Source organism: Pangasianodon hypophthalmus, chromosome 17 (genome assembly GCF_027358585.1).
Source record: "Pangasianodon hypophthalmus isolate fPanHyp1 chromosome 17, fPanHyp1.pri, whole genome shotgun sequence".
Taxonomy (NCBI): domain Eukaryota; kingdom Metazoa; phylum Chordata; class Actinopteri; order Siluriformes; family Pangasiidae; genus Pangasianodon; species Pangasianodon hypophthalmus.
Window position 1 is genome coordinate 24,394,930 of NC_069726.1, and position 21,024 is coordinate 24,415,953.

The following is a 21,024-nucleotide window of genomic DNA, read 5'->3' on the forward strand; positions in this document are numbered from 1 at the left end:
GGACGGCAGAAACGGAGTTAATCTACGCAATTGATCCTAATACAAAATGGCGGACTGATCTTAATACAAAATGGCGGCGGCAGAAATGGAGTTAATCTACGCAATTGATCTTAATACAAAATGGCGGCGGCAGAAACGGAGTTAATTTACTCAATCGCCACAGCGCTGCTACAGATAAAACATTTATAAGATAATACTTAGATACATATATCTGCAAACAATAAACACTTATCAATGCTAGCTCTAATGTTATTAATATACATATCAAACATACTGTGTCAGTAGGCTAAGGAGCAGTAGCTTGCTAGCTAGCTATGACTAAGTTAGCCACAAAAAATATATTAGCTCACTATTTTACAATTTGCAGGTTATTTAGAAGTACTTTTATAACTATGCTTGACTCCTAATTTTAGCGTAAATCTGAGTAGGAATGCGCCAGGAGAGGATGCTGTGGTAATTTCTCTAAGCTAGCTGCTAAGCTAAACCACTAAAGGACGGCAATTAGCAAGAACAAGCAGGTTCGCGTTAGCTTAGCAACAATCCAGCTAGCATTAACAGGCATTCGCAAATTAACTGATACTAACTTCTTTTTCACAGAAGCGAAATATCTCTTACCTTAAATATCACACTCTGAGTGTCAGGTCCTGTGAATGTCTAATGTGTTTTAAATAAATAAATTAATGAATGAATGAATAAATAAATAAGTAAGCTCAACCGGATAGAACCGGTTTCCTGTGGGCTTCCCTCAGCATGAGCTGTGATTAATGAGATTTTACACGAAACTTTGTACAACATAATATGCACAATGTTAAGTGTGTTTTTACTGAATAAAATTAGGTAACAAAAAATCTTTTTTTAACTGAAAAAAACCCAATAAAAACCATGACAGAAATTTTAATGGTTTCCAGTACAAATACCATCAAAAACCATCAGCTAACCATTAAAACCATTACCATTACTGATCCTTAATGGTATCCACTAGACAAAACATGCCACCAATAGAAGGCAACAGATTACCAGTAGAGAGACCCACAGGGACCATTACAGTTTCCATTAAAACCAGTACAATTCCCATTAAAACCATTAAAACCATTACAAATTCTATGAGGGTTTCTGTTTTTTTTTTTTTTTTTAGCAGACTCAGAGGTTGAAAGGGGCATTCAGCAAGGTTGTACAGTTTACAGTCCTGTGTATTTATTGTGCTGTTGTGTGTGTTCTTTGTCCTGCACTCGTCTCACACAATGTGTACAAGCTGTATAGAGGAATGACAATAAAAACCCACTTGTCTTGAAATATATTTTCACATGCATTTCTCATATTTCTGATGGCACATGAAATGAGCAGATATATAGATATATATATATTCCCCATTTTTCTGCACAGTGTTCTGTGAGTTGTTTGTGTCATTTTAGTGCCAGCTTCAGCCTGGTGTCCAGAGATTTGGTGAGAAGAGCAGAACTCATCACAGGCTACAAAATCCCAAACACACAGCACATGTAGCGGTTACAGTGCCTGAGAAAAGCTCACAGAATCGTCTCAGACCTCAGTCACCCAGCACACAGTCTACAGTGAAGCTGCACACATGGAATATCAGCTTAAAACTGGACACTTGCCTATTAGACTACTCAGTGCATGTGCAGAAATAATTACTGCTCATAGAAAGCAGACAAAAGTAAAGTGTAAAGTATAAAGGGTTTTTATTCATTTTTTAAAAATAATGTTAATAATTATTTGGGGGATTGGGGAATAGGGGGGTGGTAGGGTTAGGCTTAAGGAGAGGATGGGGGCTTGGTGTGTGGTGTGTGTGTGTTTAATTGATCAGGCTCCAGCATGTGATGGCGTCTCTTGAGCTGATCTTCTCGGGACTCTCCTGTCTCTCTGGTCGCAGTGAGCAGGTCCTCTCCACCCTGACTCACAGGCTCGGTCACGGCGTGTCCACACACGTGTGTGTGTCTGCGGCTTTCTTTCTGTCTGACATTCACGCTGGTCTCTTGATGCTTTGGCGTCAGTCAGCTCTTTCCTCCCTCCATTCTGTTCAGCTGTGGGACAGAATTAGAGAAATCACTGTGCAAGCTTGTTTCCCAGAATTCAGCAGGAGTTACGCAACACAGACCGCAGTACTCAGCTAGTAAAGTTTTACGCTGAGGTAAATTAGATTAATGCGTGGAACACTTGGATGGATTAACATAAAGGGTATTAACTATGAATAGCGTGTCCTTGTTGGCTGCTTGTGTCTGTTGGTGCTTTTATCTATTTCTCATGATTACCTTCTTTGTCCTCAACTTGCTTGTAGTTGATTTTTCTCCCTCTTCCTCGTGTTCCTCTCCTGACCTTCTTCTTTGCCTTTACTTCATCTTTAGGAAATAATGTAAGAATAATGTCACAATCTTAAACAATATTATTATTATTATTACCACCATTGTATTCAGTATTTGTCTATTTTATTGTCATCGTAATATGGAACGCTCATTTTCATGGCATACTCAGGAGCTGCTCGTTAACGGTCTCCGTCTCAAGGAGTTGGATTTCCTCTTTAGGCTCAGATTCTTCATCCGCCTTCACCATCGGTTTGTCTGCTGTGACACACATAAACATGAACAGCTGTCCAGATGTGTATTATTATCTTGGAATTTCAGGAATAAAAAGCTCAGGGTGAAAGTTCAGGAATAAAAAGAACTCGGCTGCAATAAACAGGCAAAATATTATTGTACACATTTGAATAATGAGCCTAATATCAGAGGATTTGATGCTCGGAGGGATTCTGTGGAATTTAAAGAGGTGTGTAAGGGGGACTGATCGCTCCTTCTCACCCAGAGGTGTGCTGTTCTCTGTTTCTGCATCTTCTGGTGGTCTTTCTACGGCCTCAGCTGCAGATCGTCCTGACAAAAGTCACACGATTCACAATTAAAACATGATATAAAGTTTAGATTCGCCATTTAACACAAACTGAACTAATATCAGCAGTTCTTCAGGTACATTACTGACATCATGACATGATATTAATATTAATACCTGCTTTATTGTCCTGGAACTTTTTGTAATTGATCTTCCTTCCTTTGCCTCGTGTTCCTCTCCTGCTCCTTTTCTTTTTCTCATTTCCATTCCCGGTGTTTTCAGGCTTCTCTGTATTATTGCTCTCTGATAATTTATAATGTCACAATTATTAATAATATCATTATTGCCACTTTAATTGAACTTACATTTTCATTATTACAATTTTCACTTATAAATGTTTTTACAAATTACGTGTGTAGTCTCAGCCAGTATAACGTCCACTAGCTGTATTGCAGCCTCAGCTACAATTTATTTACTTATTTACTTACTTACCTACTTTTTTATTTGTTTGTTTCTTTGTTTATGCACTTATTTCTTTGAGTAGTTGATGTTTAGTGATTGCTCCTACTCACCCAGACATGTGCTGTTCTCTGTTTCAGTGTCATCCAGCTTTCCTTCTTCAACAACTCCTTCAGCTTCACCTTTAGCTTCACCTTCAGCTTCACCTTTAGTTTCACCTTCAGCTTCACTTTCAGCCTCAATTTCAGCTTCAACTTCACCTTCTGCCTCAACTTCAGCTTCACCTTCAATAACAGCTTTAGCCTTAACTTCTTCTGAAAAAAAAAATCACATGATTAGATTGTATTATTTGAGGCAGATAAAGTGTTTCACTTCAGTTCCTCACTTAATTTAATTTAATATCAGCAGTTCTCCAGGTACATTACTGACATCATGACATGATATTAATATTAATACCTGCTTCATTCAGGTAAAAGCTCTTTAATGCTCTAGGAACTCAAAATTCATTTAATCCACAAAACCCTATTAAATACAACAATCTTTTCCAGTGTTTCTGTTTAGTGTTTCAGTACTTAAGAAGTGATATATGAGTAGTAGATATGGAGAACTATGCATTAATTCCAGTATTAATGGAAGCCGTTGCTGAGCTGATTGACCTTCAATCAATATCAGTTGGGCTTTTATTTAAAAAATTTCTTACATTTTTATAGAGCACTTTATCAATTTATCTTTAAATGTGTAACACAAATGCTACTTCCTCAATGGAAGTTAATTTCTTTACTCACCCAGAGGCAGGTTGATCTCATCGCTTATCTCCTCCAGGAGGACGGTCAGGAAATCATTAAAGGCTTCAGCCTCAGCTTCAGCGTCGGCACTCATCACAATCTCCCCACTTTCTCCTGCTGAAACAAAAACGTTTCAATTTAAAACTTAACATTTTCTAACTTTAGTTTAACTTCAATTATTTTGAACATTACAGCATCTTGTTAAGAATAGAGGGTTAGTAGCTATGGAGTATTATGTGTTATTAATACGAGTTAACTGTGTTCATCACAACGGCAACATTAATATGAGGCTTTTTTCAGTTATTGTTTTGCATTTTGTCTGAAATTATTTTGAGATTATATTTTTTTACTCACCCAGAGACTGGCCAGAAGTTTCCCCTGCCTGAACCAGGAGAACGTTCTGGAGCTGGCTGATGGCTTCAGCCTCCGCCCCATCATCCACCTCCTTCAGCATCTCTGTTTTTAAAAAATAAATTTATATTCTCAGTTTTCAAACAGTAAAATCAGAGCTCTCTAACACAGCACATCAAATTTCATGACTATTCTTGTAAAATTTCAGTTCCCTTTATTGGCTTGCATTTCATTTTATTTAAAGGTTTTATCATTTATTTTTGCAAATCCTCACGTCACTTTATCAGTGTGAATTGTATTTAACTTTGTAATTTAAATATTATTAGCATATTATAATTTATTTATTTATTTTTTACTCACCCAGAGACTGGCCAGATGTTTCCCCTGCCTGATCCAGGAGGACGTTCTGGAGCTGGTTGATGGTTTCAGCCTCCGCCCCATCATCCACCTCCTTCAGCATCCCTGTTTTTGAAAAATAAATTTATATTCTCAGTTTTCTAACATTAAAATCAGAGCTCTCTAACACAGCACTTCAAATTTAATGTATTTTTTTGTAGAATTTTCCTTTATTGGTTTGCAGTTCATTTTATTTGAAGATTTTATCAGTTATTTTTGCAAATCCTCATGTCCCTTTTCAGTGTGAATTGTATTTAACTTTGTACTTTAAATATTATTAGCATATTATTATTTATTTATTTATTTTGCACTCACCCAGAGACTGGCCAGAAGTTTCCCCTGACTGATCCAGGAGGACGTTCTGGAGCTGGTTGATGGCTTCAGCCTCCGCCCCATCATCCACCTCCTTCAGCATCCCTGTTTTTAAATAAATTAATATTCTCAGTTTTGTAACAGCAAAATCAGAGCTCTCTAACACAGCACCTCAAATAATTTTGGCATTTTATAATTTATGTTCTTTGCTCACCCAGCAGCAGGTCGTTCTTTTCTCCTGTCTCTTCCAGGAGGACGTTCTGGAGCTGGTTGATGGCTTCAGCCTCCGCCCCATCATCCACCTCCTTCAGCATCCTGTTTTACAATAAATTAATATTCTCAGTTTTCTAACAGTAAAATCAGAGCTCTCTAACACAGCACCTCAAATTTTCTTTAGGCCAATTTGTAGCATTTCAGTTTCCTTTATTTTCTCTCATTTCATTTAATGTAAGTTTGTATGATTTTCTTTTGCAAATCCTCACATCAGATTGTCAGTGTAAATTGTATTTAATGCATATTATGATTTATTTATTTATTTTTTACTCACCCAGAGACTGGCCAGATGTTTCCCCTGCCTGATCCAGGAGGACTTTCTGGAGCTGGCTGATGGCTTCATCCTCCGCCCCATCATCCACCTCCTTCAGCATCTCTGTTTTTAAAAAATAAATTAATATTCTTAGTTTTCTAACAGTAAACTCAGAGCTCTCTAACACAGCACCTCAAATTTTCTTTATGTTAGTTTATAGCATTTCAGTTTCCTTTATTTTCTCTCATTTCATTTCATTTAATGTAAGTTTGTATGATTTTCTTTTGCAAATCCTCACATCCGATTGTCAGTGTAAATTGTATTTAATGTTGTTATTGAAATATTTTTGGCATTATTTATGTTCTTTACTCACCCAGAGACGGGCCAGAAGTTTCCCTTGCCTGATCCAGGAGGACGTTCTGGAGCTGGATGATGGCTTCAGCCTCCGCCCCATCATCCACCTCCTTCAGCATGTCTGTTTTTAAAAAATAAATTAATATTCTCAGTTTTCTAACAGTAAAATCAGAGCTCTCTAACACAGCACCTCAAATTTTCTTTATGTTAGTTTATAGCATTTCAGTTTCCTTTATTTTCTCTCATTTCATTTCATTTAATGTAAGTTTGTATGATTTTCTTTTGCAAATCCTCACATCCGATTGTCAGTGTAAATTGTATTTAATGTTGTTATTGAAATATTTTTGGAATTATTTATGTTCTTTACTCACCCAGAGACTGGCCAGATGTTTCCCCTGCCTGATCCAGGAGGACGTTCAGGAGCTGGTTGATGGCTTCAGCCTCCGCCCCATCATCCACCTCCTTCAGCATCCCTGTTTTTGAAAAATAAATTAATATTCTGAATTTTCTAACATTAAAATCAGAGCTCTCTAACACAGCACTTCAAATTTAATGTATTTTTTGTAGAATCTTCCTTTATTGGTTTGCAGTTCATTTTATTTGAAGATTTTATCATTTATTTTTTCAAATCCTCACGTCCCTTTTCAGTGTGAATTGTATTTAACTTTAAATATTATTAGCATATTATTATTTATTTATTTATTTTTTACTCACCCAGAGACTGGCCAGATGTTTCCCCTGCCTGATCCAGGAGGACGTTCTGCAGCTGGTTGATGGCTTCAGCCTCCGCCCCATCATCCACCTCCTTCAGCATCCCTGTTTTTGTAAAATTAATTAATATTCTCAATTTTCTAACAGTAAAATCAGAGCTCTCTAACACAGCACATCAAAATTTCTTTAGGCCAATTTGTAGCATTTCATTTTCCTTTATTTTCTCTCATTTCATTTAATGTAAGTTTGTATGATTTCCTTTTGCAAATCCTCACATCAGATTGTCAGTGTAAATTGTATTTAATGTTGTAATTTAAATATTATTAGCACATTAAAATTTATTTATTTATTTTTTTACTCACCCAGACACTGGCCAGAAGTTTCCCCTGCCTGATCCAGGAGGACGTTCTGGAGCTGGTTGATGGCTTCAGCCTCCGCCCCATCATCCACCTCCTTCAGCATCCCTGTTTTTAAATAAATTTATATTCTCAGTTTTCTAACAGTAAAATCAGAGCTCTCTAACACAGCACCTCAAATTTTCTTGATGGTTCTTTTGTAGCATTTCAGTTTCCTTTATTTTCTCTCATTTCATTTAATGTAAGTTTGTATGGTTTACTTTTGCAAATCCTGACATCACTTTGTCAGTGTAAATTGTATTTAATGTTGTTATTGAAATATTTTTCGCATTATTTATGTTCTTTACTCACCCAGAGAGTGGCCAGAAGTTTCCCCTGCCTGATCCAGGAGGACGTTCTGGAGCTGGCTGATGGCTTCAGCCTCCGCCCCATCATCCACCTCCTTCAGCATCCCTGTTTTTGAAAAATAAATAATATTCTCAGTTTTCTAACAGAAAAATCAGAGCTCTCTAACACAGCACCTCAAATTTTCTTGATGGTTCTTTTGTAGCATTTCAGTTTCCTTTATTTTCTCACATTTCATTTAATTTAACGTAAGTTTGTATGATTTTCTTTTGCAAATCTGTACATCACTTTGTCATGTGAATGGTAATTAACGTTGTAATTGAAATTTAGGCATATTATAATTTATTTTCTTTACTTACCCAGAGGCAGGTCGATCATTTCCCCTGACTGATCCAGGAGGACGTTCAGGAGCTGGTTGATGGCTTCAGCCTCCGCCCCATCATCCACCTCTTTCAGCATCCCTGTTTTAAATATTGTAATTTAATATTGCAATATTCAGGTTTTATCCTTTGTTTTTAAAGCTCTTCATGGGCGCAGCCCGTCTTTATTGCACATTAACTCTGGTTGTGTAAATCTGTACAGCACTTTATCAGTGTAAAGGGTATTTAAACGTGTAACACAAATGCTATTTCCTCACTGGAAGTTAATTTCTTTACTCACCCAGAGGCAGGTTGATCTCGTCGCTTATCTCCTCCAGGAGGACGGTCAGGAAATCATTAAAGGCTTCAGCCTCAGCTTCAGCGTCGGCACTCATCACGATCTCCCCACTTTCTCCTGCTGAAACAAAAACATTTCAATTTAAAACTTAACATTTTCTAACTCTAGTTTAAGTTCAAATATTTTGAACATTACAGCATCTTGTTAAGAATAGAGGGTTGATATAGATATAACTGTTTTGCATTTTGTCTGAAATTATTCTGAGATTATATTTTTTGCTCACCCAGAGACTGGCCATTGGATTCCTCCGTCTCATCCAGGAGGACGTTCATCAGTTCACTGATGGCTTCAGCCTCCGCTCCATCATCCACCTCTTTCAGCTTCTCTGTTTCTGAATAAGTTAATATTGTCAGTTTTCTAACAGCACTAATACCAGTGAACCACAAGAACTGAACTAATATCAGCAGGTACATTACTGACATCATCACATGATATTAATATTAATACCTGCTTTGTTGTCCTGGAACTTTCTGTAATTGATCTTTCTGCCGCTGCCTCGTGTTCCTCTCCTGGTCCTTTTCTTTTTCTCGTCTCCTTTCCTGGTGCTTTCAGCAGGCTCGTCCGTCTCGTTGGTGTTTACTACATCATTAGAAAATAATAAATCAACAATGTCACAGTCTTAAACAATACTATTATTGACACTTACTGGTTATTAATAATACTTATTATCAGTGAAAGATGAATGCAGTGTTTTTTTTATTCGTTTGTATTTTTTGTTTGTTTACTTACTTATTTCTTTGAGTAGTTGATGTTTGAAGGGATTGTGTGAGATTTATTTTACAGTTAAAGAGGTATATCAGTGTGAGTGATTGCTCCTACTCACCCAGAGATGTGCTGTTCTCTGTTTCACTGTCTTCCGGCTTTCTTTCTTCAGCAGCAGCTGCAGGTTCAGCTTCAGGTTCAGCTTCAGGTTCAGCTTCAGCTTCAGCCTCAACTACAGCTTCAGCTTCAGGTTCAGCTTCAGCTTCAGCCTCAACAACAGCTTCAGCTTCAGCTTCAACCTCAGCATCAGGTTCAGCGTCAGCTTCAGCCTCCACTACAGCATCAGGTTGAGCGTCAGCTTCAGCCTCCACTACAGCTTCAGGTTCAACCTCAGGTTCAGCGTTAGCTTCAGCCTCCACTACAGCTTCAGGTTCAGCTTCATCTTCTTCTGAAAGAAAAAAATGTCACATGATTCCCAATTAAATCTTGATATAATGTTTAGATTGTATTAATTGAGGCAGATAAAGTGTTTCGCTTCAGTTCCTCCTTTAGGTTAGGTTCAACTTTATTGTCATTGTCAGAGTACGAGTACAGAGATGACGAAATGCAGTCAGCATCCAACCAGTAGTGCAAATAACAAATAAGGTAAAATGAGGTAACAAGGCCATGGTGCAGTAAGTTAACAGTGTACAGTGTAGAGGTAAAGGTAAACAATATGATGCATAACCAGTAATGCAAATGGCAATCAAGTTAAATGGAATAAATAAGAATTCTGGTGCAGTTAGTTGAGATAAACAGTATACAGGTGGAGGTAAGCAGCATGATGCATGCAATATGATGCAGTGGACACATACAGTGGATAAAAATGCAGATGTGCAAATAGCAATAATGTGCAAATAACAGTCTGATATAAGTAATAGTAATAATGATGACAGATAGTGCAGTAAAGTGCAAGTACTTGCAAATAATTCCAGATAACAGTGGTGTCTGATGCTAATGTTTAGTTATTAGGTGGAGCCTGGCAGTTAACGCTTAGAAGCAGAGTTCAGCATCAGTACAGCTGAAGGGAAAAAACTGTCCATGAGTCTATATTTAATTTAATATCAGCAGTTCTCCAGGTACATTACTGACATCATGATATGATATTAATATTAATACCTGCTTTGTTGTCCTGGAACTTTTTGTAATTTATCTTCCTTCCTTTGCCTCGTGTTCCTCTCCTACTCCTTTTCTTTTTCTCCTTTCCATTCCCGGTGTTTTCAGCAGGCTTCTCTGTATTATTCAAGTTTACTACATCATTAGAAAATAATGTATAATGTCATAATAATATTATTATTATTGTTACTATAATATTATTGTATCTGTGTGAGTGATTGCTCCTACTCACCCAGAGATGTGCTGTTCTCTGTTTCAGTGTCTTCTTCCTTTCTTTTTTCACGGTCGGCTTCAACCTCGGCTTCAGCCTCAGGATTAGCTTCAACCTCGGCTTCAGCCTCAGCCTCAACCTCAGCTTCAGCCTCAGCCTCAAACTCAGCCTCAGGATTAGCTTCAACCTCAGCTTCAGCCTCAGCCTCAAACTCAGCTTCAAACTCAGCTTCAGCGTCAGCTTTAACCTCAATTTCAGCATCAGCAACAGCTTCAGCCCCAGCCTCAAACTTAGCTTCAGTCTCAGCTTCAACCTCAGCTTCAGTTTCAACCCCAGCGTCAGCTTCAACCCCAGCCTTGGCTTCAGCTTCAGTTTCAATCTCAGCTTTAGACTCAGCTTCAGCATCAGCTTCAACCTTATCTTCAACAGCAGCTTCAGCAACAGCTTTACTCTCTGCTTCAGCCTCGTCTTCTTCTGAAAGAAAAGTCACAGGATTCACAATTAAAACTTGATATAATGTTTAGATTGTATTAATTGAGGAAGATAACGTGTTTCACTTCAGTTCCTCATTTAATTTAATATCAGCAGTTCTCCAGGTACATTACTGACATCATGACATGATATTAATATTAATACCTGCTTTGTTGTCCTGGAACTTTTTGTAATTTATTTTCCTTCCTTTGCCTCGTGTTCCTCTCCTGCTCCTTTTCTTTTTCTCCTTCCCATTCCCGGTGTTTTCAGTAGGCTTCTCTGTATTATTGCAGTTTACTACATCATTAAAAAATGTATAATAATAACATAATGTACAATTATTATTATTATTATTATTATCATTATTATTATTATTATTATTACACTGACCCAGAGATGTGCTGTTCTGTATTTCAGCGTCTTCTGGCTTTCCTTTTTCATCAGCATCAACCTCAGCTTCAACCTCGGCATCAGCTTCAGCTTCAGCTTCTATGTATAATGTCACAATCATAAATATTATTATTATTGCCAGTTTTAGTGAACTTACATTTTCATAATTACAATTTCACTTATAATGTTTTTTTTAAGTGACTTATAGTCTGATCCAGTTTAACGTCCACTAGCTGTACTGCAGCCTCAGCTTTTATTTATTTATTGGTTTATTTGAGGAGTCATTTGGAGGGATTGTGTGACATTTCTTTTACAGTTAAAGAGGTATATCAGTGTTTTAAAGTTCAAATATTTAAAATATTTTATCATCTTGTTAAGAATATAGGGTTAGTAGATATGCAGTATTATTTTTATTAATATGAGTTACCGGTGTTAATTACCACAGAAACATTAACATGAGGGTTTTTTCATTTTGTCTGAAATTATTGTGAGATTATATTTTTTTCTTCACCCAGTGGCAGGTCGATTGTTCCCTCTTCCTCATCCAAGACCTGACTGATGGCTTCTTCCTCTTCCTCTGCTCCAGCATCCACCTCTTTCAGGACCTCTGTTTTATAAAATATTATTTTTATATTTCATTAAGTGGTGACATTTTCATGTTATTGACTTTCCTTCTCATTATTCTTATTCCTCCTATCATTCTCCATACAATAATAACTCACTGATTGAGGGGTCATTGGTCTCAGGGTCGTAGATGAAAATCCCCATCAGTACCCTAACGGCCTTAGTGCGGATCTGTTCTCCTGTAATACGAATGTTAAGGGCTTCAGCTTCAGATTCTGTCTTCAGCACCTTCAGCATTTATCTCAGTAACATTGTCAGTTTTCCATATCAGTTCTTTACTCACTCAGTTGTTTGTCATTTGCTTCAAGATCCTCGAAGAAACTGGCCATCAGTTCCTGAGCCTCAGCTTCAGCCTTAGCTCTTGTCCTCTGGCTCATCTTTTCTCCTGAAACAAGAGCTTTTATTTATTAAAACTTAAATTATTATTATTTATTTTTTATTAAAAATTATTAAAGTCGACGTTTACAACCTTATCGTATTAAGAAGCAGTAAATGAGTAGTATATCTGGGGCACTATGAAGTGTTAAGACGTGATGTTTAGAAGTCAGTGTTGAGCTTCTTAAACTGCTGTTTTAACATTAATATCAACAACACATTATTAACAATATATTAACAATATTATATTAACAATAATATCAACAGTTACTCAACTTTGTGCTTTTCTATTTGGTTCTTTGTTCATTTTGTACATTTACTCACTCAGATTCTGGCTGGTGGTCGTCTCAGTGGCATCCACAAAGATATCCATTAGCTTGGTTATCTCTCTCGTGTGGTCCAAAAAAAGTCAGTAACAGATTTGTCTCCAGTAGAAATGCTGCGATCCTCTTCAGCGTCTTTTGCTGCAATCCTCTTCAGCGTCTTTTGCTGCGATCCTCTTCAGTGTCTTTTGCTGCGATCCTCTTCAGCCTCTTTTGCTGCGATCCTCTTCAGTGGCTTAACGTGGTCTGAAGTGAACGGTCAGTGTGACTGAAAAATGCAGCTCACCATTATGACGTCATAATGTAGAAAAATTTCATCACAAAATTCTACTTTGGGTTCTGCCTCCACAAAAACAAGCCAATTTTCATATGTACACATTTCAGTTGTGCAATTTAGTGTATTTAATAATCTATTTTACACACTAATTTTAGCTTTTTTGCCATTTTAGTAGTTACATCTGTATTTGCAAATAGATCTGACCGATATACAAAATCACTGCCACACATTTTCACTCCCTTCTCATCTTACACACAAACACATCTGGAGTTTTTAATAGTTTTCACTCGTGTAGTGAAGAATAAATATGCAATATTAACTTGTTTTTCACACTAAAAAATTTTATGTTCCTAAACCTTTCAAGAAAACACAATGTCTCTGTCTTATAGATCGATAATATTCGAGTGCCGTGTGTCCAGATCCAGAGAGAAACCTCTCCTCATGATAAGTAGGCGTAACTTATGTTTTGGACTTTCCCACTACTTTTACATAACAGCCTACTGATCCAAAAGGTTTTTTAAACATAGTTTAATCCTATTCATAGTGTTTCTCAGGATGTGGGCTGTAACAAATTGTCTCTTCTATGATAAAACATGCGAGAAGCTATAAATTAACAGCACCAGCACGTTTCTATCTGCTTTATTTTCCTGCATTTCATGTTTGTGACACACAAGGCGATATGATCACTTTATTTTATTAAGAAACGCATTTACAGAAACCTAAACAACTTGCTTGACACAGAAGACTAAACAGCATCACAACAAAATTATTCCAATGCTTTAAACACACACTCTAACTATACAAAATCACTATATTTTTTTATTTTGTATTACAGAGAAGACAACATCATGGCATTAATTCATTCAATCATCATCAGCAGCTGTTTTATCCTGATCAGGATCGCGGTGGATCCAGAGCCAATCCCGGGAACACGGGGCACGAGGCAGGACAATTGTTCCCAGAGGGGATGCCAGTCCATCAGAGGGCACCAGCACACACACACACACGCATTTTAGCAATCCTCACCACCTCTAGTACAACTGTAAATTTATGAGAAAAAAATGCTTCAACACTTTTAAAATCTGCTTAAAAAAACTAGATACAATGAGGAATAAATACTCCAATACAGCTCATCATCATCTGAATATACCAAGAGCAAATTTCATACATTTCTGCCTTCGTCAGTATCAAAACTAACTCTCAACAGTGGCGCAAACCTGTCGCGCTGGCATCAGTGTGTAAAACATAAGGAAGCAGACAGTCTGCTAAACCCAGGACTGGAGCTGACGTGAGTTTCTCCATCATGAGCTGAATGGCTTCCTGGCAGTGTTCAGTCCACCTGTCCCCTAAAGGTGCTAACCTCGAGCTAGAAAACTCCCCCTTCAATCAATCATTTAGAGGCCTGACGATGCGAGAGTAATCACGTACAAAGCTGCGATAATAGCCAGAGGAACCTAGGAAACACCTCAATTCCCTGAATGTTTGCGGACGCGGTCGTATCTCTCATATAACGGCAGAGTTTCTGTCTGGATCAGGCTGAATGCCCTCAGCAGAAATCATAGCCAAGGTATTTCCATTTTTAGTCTTCATACTCAAAGGGTATTCAGTAAAGTTTACTCTTCATACACACTTTTAAATGCTTTTAAAATTTATCCACTATAAATTACATATTGTCCGTATTTATTACTCACATGGTTTGATCTGGTTTTCTAGTACTGGTTAATCATGTGAATATTTTACTGACCAAATTGTCAAAATGCTACACAGCAGAACACACATCTCCCAATCAATCATCTTAAATGGTGTTTGGAGTTGTGCATTAAACAGACGAGTCTCCAGCGCAGGTCTCTTGTTGGTGCCGCTGTTGCAGAAATCCAGTCTAGTGGTGCTGCAGAAATCCGACTGTGGAGGAAATAAACACTCAGAGTCACATCTCTTAGGTATTCACAAACTATTTGTGAAAATAGTAACACAGTGGTGTAGAAATTTTACTGGGTTTGGAAATGCTTCATAATGTTTCCTACAAGTCTCGTCTGTCTCAGTCCCAAAATCCTTCCAGTGCACTGGAACGTTCGCTCCCTAAAAAAATCCCATAATGCACCGCAAATACCAGGGAGCATTGATGCTCACTACGTTCCCTTACTGGAAATGATTTTCTGAAGCCTCTCAGCTCGAACAAAATGGCAGACGATCTCTCAGCCAACTTCGTCTACAAATGTAAGTAGCTTGTTATCGCTGTTGTGGCTCTAAAATGATTACTCATGTTAGTGATTATTAACTTTATTTGACGTTCTATATACGTTTTTTTGAGTCTAACGACTTTTACGTGTTTAATGATTTTTAAAAATCCACTAGCGAGCCTACGATCCTGCTTGAAGCACCATGACAGAAACACGTGTGATTAAGCTAACAAATTTATATGACATATTAAACTTAAATATTTTATATGTTTGGGGTTTTACAGTGACTGATGAGGAGATGAGAAGGCGAGAGCAGGAACGGCTGCAGCCGAAAAAGCACCAGAGATGGCTGGAAGTGAGTTACATTATCCATAAACAACCATATTTTCAAGTCTGTTTGCATCTGTTAAGAGTGTTGAAGTAGCAAATCTGTTCACAATGACAAAAACTGTAAAATAGATCACCTTAACATTCACTTCTGCAACTTTATCACTGTTTTTGTGGAAGCTGTTAGTTTAACTCTCAGAGTGTTTCCTGATGTGAGTGACGGTGAGATGCTTAATAAATACAGGCTTGGAAAAAAGGTGATGAAGAATAATTAAACAAAGTGTGTCTTTGTGTGTTTATTTCACTTTATTATGGCTGTTTAGATACATAATTGAAGAGATGGAGCTTGAAGGCAAGCTCTCCCCACAGCAGGAAAGCCGGAAGTGGGAAAATGTAAAAAAGACATACAAGGTAGGTTGTCTGATTAAACACATCAACGCTGTTTATTTCTGACAAATACATTAACATCATCATTGTTTTTAGAAACATCAAACTTTAAAACTACTTAAATTAAACCATGTACAATCAAGTAATTCAGTTTTTGCAGCCCAGTCTGGCGCGTCTACAGAGGGAGGAGGAGACGCCGCTGCCACATGGAAGTGCTTCTCTGCCATGCATGAGGCAACTGAATCTAAACCCTCAATAACACCATCCACTTTAATCACCTCATGCAGGACAGAGAACCCTTCTGTGACAGGAAGTGCGCAGCCAGACAGGGGCACACTAGATCAGGGACGAGAGGAGAGGAGACCGAAAAAGAGAAGGAGTGAAAACCAAATGTAACGGGGGGTTTTTAACCCGTTGTATAGGGGAAAATGAATTACGGCTGCCCTGGAAGTTTGAGACAACGAAAGGATCTTGGTCCCCGCTCCCCAAGCTTTTTAGTCTCTTTACACACTAACGTGTGTATGTGGTTTCTTACCTTATTGTGTTGGGACACTACTGAGTGACAAGGGTAGGCTTCAGGTATGGTAATGTTACACGGTGGCTTCCTGAAGTGAAATTGCACATGTCAGAGTACAGTCTGTCATATATATGACACATATGCTCCTCCCTCCCCAGATCTAATAAAATAAGTGAGACTCCCCTACTCCCTGACAGCTCAACAAAAAGGTACACTATGGATAGGTGTAAAAGGAATTAAACAGAATTTATTCTTTTAAATTCCTTTTTCTTATGGTTAGTTATTTCTTCTGTTTGAGTAATCAGTTAAATTAAAGAAAATAAAAGAATCTACAGTCTTTGTGCTGTCTTTCTGAATTCACACAATCACCTTCAACACCGTAAAAAAAACCTTTCACTTGCAGTACGACAAATCCCTTATGTGACTAAAAAAAAAAAAAGAAAACACTTGCAATTTGTGAATTTGTAAACCCACTTTGGAAAAATTCTCACCGTTTCCAATGATCACCTTCAAACAATCACATTTGAAAACAACAAACAAAAACAAAGCATTCAAAGAAACCTCACCTCAGAATGAGCACTTATATGAAACGTCCCTTTCAAATGTTTACTCACAGATCACGTCAAGTTCTGTAGTCCACTTGAATTACCACAGTTCACTGTTTATCAGTTCAGTCATCAAAAAAAAAGGAAAAAAAAAGAGAAAAATACTACTTAACAGAACGATGAATTGGAGTGCGTTGTCTTGACGTGGGGTGCGTTGAAATAAACTGAAGATCACGTAGTTGGAATGTGCAAGTTCAAAAAGTCACTCAACTTTATAAAAATATCCCACAGATAAACTATCTCAAAAAAAGGATCAAACTGAAGATGAATCAAACTGAGATGTCACTTGAATGGCAGGGTAGCAACACAATCTTCTTTGAGTGCGTTGTCTTGACGTGGGGTGCTGGTCCCCTCCCCAACTTGCCACCTTGTGGACAATAGCGACTGGTGTGTCCGGGTTCACCACACGAATAACAAATATAACGGCCTTCACTGTCTTTTAACGGTTGTTTCTTTGGACGGCCCTGCTGTGGTCTATTCCTTTCTTTTGCATGGACAGCCTGATATAATTCTTCTTGACAAGCAGCAATTTTCTGGATCGCCTCATGCAGTTTCTCTAAAGACAGAGTGGAGGGAGCATCTTGTGCTGCAGCAGCATTCACTACCCCTCTGGCATGGGTACTGGACCTGACATTGCTAGAAGGCTGCGCTTCCTCCTCTTCTGACCAGGTAATTGCCGCTTGCATCAATTGCACGAAACTCAAATCTGGCTCAGCCTTAAGTCTGCGTTTCATCTCTCGACGCAAGAAGTCATCTTTAAGGCCCAGCACCAACTGCTCTTTCAGAACCTTTTCAGCATCCGCCACTCTATTTGGCTCTCGCCGTTGAACACGATTAAGTCTTTCACGAAGGGCATATGCATAGGAGCGTATTGTTTCTCCTGCATTCTGAGCACGGTCGTCGAAGTCTTTCAGCCTCATACCAATGGGCACTTTATCTCCATATGTGTCGAGGAGAACAGTGAAGATGTTGTCAACAGACTCCTCTTTTCCTTCCATCATGAACTTCACTGTGGCTTTGGCCTCATCTTTTAGGTGCTGTTTCACCAGCTCAACCCGGTCCTCAGTGGGCACCCTCATGACCTGAAATGCAGACCTCACTGATGCCACCCATTCTTCAACAATCAGCTCTCCTGGTTTTGACACGCAAACAAGTGAAATCAGGGAGCTTCCGGTCTCGAGGGATATAGAGGGCAGCTGGGGTCGTTTGTGCAGAGCATAAAAATACTACTTAACAGAACGATGAATTGGAGTGCGTTGTCTTGACGTGGGGTGCGTTGAAATAAACTGAAGATCACGTAGTTGGAATGTGCAAGTTCAAAAATTCACTCAACTTTATAAAAATATCCCACAGATAAACTATCTCAAAAAAAGGATCAAACTGAAGATGAATCAAACTGAGATGTCACTTGGATGGCAGGGTAGCAACACAATCTTCAAAGTTACGTCTCTGTATTAACTGCACGACACAGCGATCTTGAACTCGCGCTCAGACACGTGCGGGAAACTCAACCACACGTGAACAGTCCCGTTGAAATGTTAGCTCTTAGCGATGCTTTCAGTCAAAACACGGGAAGTGCAAAATGCAGCAAAAAGACATGTAACGAGTTTCTCGATGACAAAAATCAAGCGGGATTTGCACTTTGAGCGTACTCACAGTGTCCGTGGCCTTCACGATATGTTACTGCGTCATTCTAACAGTCAACACATACCACGAGAGCAAAACTGGGAAAAACTCTTTTTTCGCTATGAAATGCGGGTCGCTGTCCACACTTTCACTTAGTGCTGTCGTCCTTTATTCCACTTAAGCCACGATAATCTTCCGTTGAAGTAGCTTTATCGAACGAGCTTCTCGGTCACGACACTGCACTCACTCCTGTGTGCGACACACTCATAGCCCGCGCTCTTCGTCTCTCCGTGCTGCACTTCCGGTACGCGCCAAAAAGCGGATCACTCGCCAAAACAAAAGTATCCCAAAAATAATCTCCTTTCAAAATAATATACCCGTTACACAAACTCTACAATCAGTGGCAGACTGGGACAGTAAATCAGGCCGGGAATTTGACTCCACCCCAGGCCACCTCTGGCTTTCACTGTCTCTATCATCTTTCCCTGAATCCCTCTCTCTCTCACTCTGCACATCTAGTTGCTCTGCAATATGAAATAAGCACGTTCAATAATCTATACTTATATTAATTGTGCAGCCATCAATTGTATGTCACCATGATCACAGTCCTACTACTGATGATCTTATAAATCATAAAAGCACATATTAGTATAGCCTGCATGTTTAGTTTTGCTTAGTGACTCAAAAGCTGAACTGTCCACCCCCTCTAGTTCAACAGCAGGAGCACTTGCAGCACTAGTGCTACTGTTGCTTCCTTCGTCACCTTTTCAAAATAAATAAATAAACATTGTAGACTACATATTGTACCAGTGGTAATCATGAGAAACAGATGTGCTAGTTTGTCATTATGATGTTGCAACATGTTCTTTTAAAACTTCTATCATTATATATATATATATATATAATATTTTTTTTAGAATAGATTTTATCTATTGTAAGTCGTTTTGGATGAAAGCGTCCGTCTGCCAAATGATTACGTAAATATAATGTAAATGTAATTCTGACCGACCTGCTACCTTACTGGCGAACACGGCTGGGATTTTGCAGCAACTTGCTGCATCTGTGGCCAGGGCTTTTCTCCTTTTTATACGTTCCCTCTCTGCTCCTCCTTTGCGTTTACGCTCCATTTTCACTCCGCGATTGCCTGATTCGTAGATTGAGAGGTCCGTCAATTAATTCGCAGTTGCGTACCAGCCTATCGCGTCAGGCTGATCGACTTCACAGCGGCAGGCGGCAGGCCAGAATGAACGTCAGGCCACCGGGAAATGTCCCGGTGCTCCCGATGGACAGTCCGCCCCTGTCTACAATAAAATATAAAAGCAATAATACAATGCAGTCACTTTATTTTTGTGTGTCTTAAAAAATCTATAAAATTTTTAAGACAAAATAAATGTAAATAATGTTATGTTGGTCATTTTCTGAATGTTGCAGTGTTGAAGTTATTGTCCTGTCCCACTGCTAGAAATGTGCTGGGACGCTCCACTGCGCAACAGGAAGATCGCAGCTCATCTCAATTCTCACAGAGACGCGTTCTGTGTCCTCCTGTCCTTCAGAGTTCGTTCTTCCAAGGAAACCTGGCAAGATCCGTCTTCACGAGAACCCAAGTCCGTTCTTTGTGTTCTTAGAACTGAAAAACAGCCACTGAGTTAATAAACGCAACTGATCTTAATACAAAATGGCGGACAGATCTTAATACAAAATGGCGGCGGCAGAAATGGAGTTAATCTACGCAATTGATCTTAATACAAAATGGCGGCGGCAGAAACTGAGTTAATTTACTCAATCGCCACAGCGCTGCTACAGATAAAACATTTATAAGATAATGTGGCACTTAGATACATATATCTTCAAATAATAAGCACTTATCAATGCTAGCTCTAATGTTATTAATATACATATCAAACATACTGTGTCAGTAGGCTAAGGAGCAGTAGCTTGCTAGCTAGCTATGACTAAGTTAGCCACAAAAAATATGTTAGCTCACTATTTTACAATTTGCAGTTTATTTAGAAGTACTTTTATAACTATGCTTGACTCCTAATTTTAGCGTAAATCTGAGTAGCAACGCGCCAGGAGAGACTGCTGTGGTAATTTCTCTAAGCTAGCTGCTAAGCTAAGCCACTAAGGCATGGCAATTAGCAAGAACAAACAGGTTCGCGTTAGCTTAACAACAATCCAGCTAGCATTAACAGGCATTCGCAAATTAACTGAAACTAACTTCTTTTTCACACAAGCGAAATATCTCTTACCTTAAATATCACACTCTGAGTGTCAGGTCCTGTGAATGTCTAATGTGTTTTAAATGAATGAATGAATGAATAAATAAATAAATAAATAAATAAATAAGCTCAACCGGATAGAACCGGTTTCCTGTGGGCTTCCCTCAGCACCAGCTGTGATTAATGAGATTTTACACGAAATTTTGTACAACATAATATGCACAATGTTAAGCGTGTTTTTACTGAATAAAATTAGGTAACAAAAATCTTTTTTTTAACTACCCTGCTGAAAAAAAAAAACCAATAAAAACCATCACAGAACTTCTAATGGTTTCGACTACAGATACCATTACAAACCATCAGCTAACCATTAAAACCATTACCATTACTGGTCCTTAATGGTATCCACTAGACAAAACATGCCACCAATAGAAGGCAACAGATTACCAGTAGAGACCCACAGGGACTATTACAGTTTCCATTAAAAC

At 38.4% G+C, this 21,024-nt stretch overlaps 3 protein-coding genes across 6 annotated transcripts; all 3 read right to left on the reverse strand.

Moving 5' to 3' along the window:
- Positions 1 to 969: 969 nt before the first annotated feature.
- On the reverse strand, positions 970 to 4,186 carry LOC128320811 (retinitis pigmentosa 1-like 1 protein). 3 transcript variants are annotated; one of them, XM_053241113.1, is made up of 7 exons: positions 4,080 to 4,186; positions 3,408 to 3,605; positions 3,013 to 3,138; positions 2,811 to 2,879; positions 2,484 to 2,576; positions 2,268 to 2,354; positions 970 to 2,039 (listed from the first exon to the last, which is right to left on the reverse strand). In XM_053241113.1, the coding sequence occupies exons 1-7, from the start codon at positions 4,171 to 4,173 to the stop codon at positions 1,819 to 1,821; spliced, it is 888 nt and encodes a 295-aa protein (XP_053097088.1). In that variant the 5' UTR covers positions 4,174 to 4,186; the 3' UTR covers positions 970 to 1,818. The 3 variants fall into 3 exon arrangements, with proteins under 3 accessions (XP_053097088.1, XP_053097089.1, XP_053097087.1); XM_053241114.1 differs by having other exon boundaries at positions 2,484 to 2,573; positions 3,408 to 3,608; XM_053241112.1 differs by having other exon boundaries at positions 3,408 to 3,608.
- Positions 4,187 to 7,781: 3,595 nt separating this feature from the next.
- LOC128320998 (retinitis pigmentosa 1-like 1 protein) lies at positions 7,782 to 9,931 on the reverse strand. Its single transcript, XM_053241491.1, has 6 exons — positions 9,880 to 9,931; positions 8,971 to 9,294; positions 8,595 to 8,726; positions 8,371 to 8,478; positions 8,091 to 8,207; positions 7,782 to 7,891 (listed from the first exon to the last, which is right to left on the reverse strand). Exons 1-6 carry the CDS (start codon positions 9,929 to 9,931, stop codon positions 7,782 to 7,784), a joined length of 843 nt encoding a protein of 280 aa, XP_053097466.1.
- A 5,053-nt stretch (positions 9,932 to 14,984) lies between these two features.
- Positions 14,985 to 20,652, reverse strand: LOC128320814 (uncharacterized). 2 transcript variants are annotated; one of them, XM_053241120.1, is made up of 3 exons: positions 20,567 to 20,652; positions 19,327 to 19,944; positions 14,985 to 18,841 (listed from the first exon to the last, which is right to left on the reverse strand). In XM_053241120.1, exon 3 carries the CDS (start codon positions 17,768 to 17,770, stop codon positions 16,961 to 16,963), a length of 810 nt encoding a protein of 269 aa, XP_053097095.1. In that variant the 5' UTR covers positions 17,771 to 18,841; positions 19,327 to 19,944; positions 20,567 to 20,652; the 3' UTR covers positions 14,985 to 16,960. The 2 variants fall into 2 exon arrangements, with proteins under 2 accessions (XP_053097095.1, XP_053097093.1); XM_053241118.1 differs by lacking the exon at positions 20,567 to 20,652 and having other exon boundaries at positions 19,327 to 20,365.
- Between the last annotated feature and the right edge of the window lie 372 nt (positions 20,653 to 21,024).

Excerpts from the sequence above, each read along its gene's own strand:
- LOC128320811 (XM_053241112.1), bottom strand. The coding sequence starts at position 4,173 with ATGAGTGCCGACGCTGAAGCTGAGGCTGAAGCCTTTAATGATTTCCTG. Across the intron at positions 2,355-2,483 it reads CGTTAACGAGCAGCTCCTGA|ATGAAGTAAAGGCAAAGAAG; the intron begins GTATGCCATGAA and ends TATTTCCTAAAG. Across the intron at positions 2,040-2,267 it reads GCAAGTTGAGGACAAAGAAG|CTGAACAGAATGGAGGGAGG; the intron begins GTAATCATGAGA and ends TCTGTCCCACAG.
- LOC128320998 (XM_053241491.1), bottom strand. The coding sequence starts at position 9,931 with ATGGACAGTTTTTTCCCTTCAGCTGTACTGATGCTGAACTCTGCTTCT. Across the intron at positions 8,727-8,970 it reads AGAGAACAGCACATCTCTGG|TAAACACCAACGAGACGGAC; the intron begins GTGAGTAGGAGC and ends CTAATGATGTAG. Across the intron at positions 8,208-8,370 it reads ATCCAATGGCCAGTCTCTGG|CAGGAGAAAGTGGGGAGATC; the intron begins GTGAGCAAAAAA and ends TTTTTGTTTCAG.
- LOC128320814 (XM_053241120.1), bottom strand. The coding sequence starts at position 17,770 with ATGAGGGTGCCCACTGAGGACCGGGTTGAGCTGGTGAAACAGCACCTA.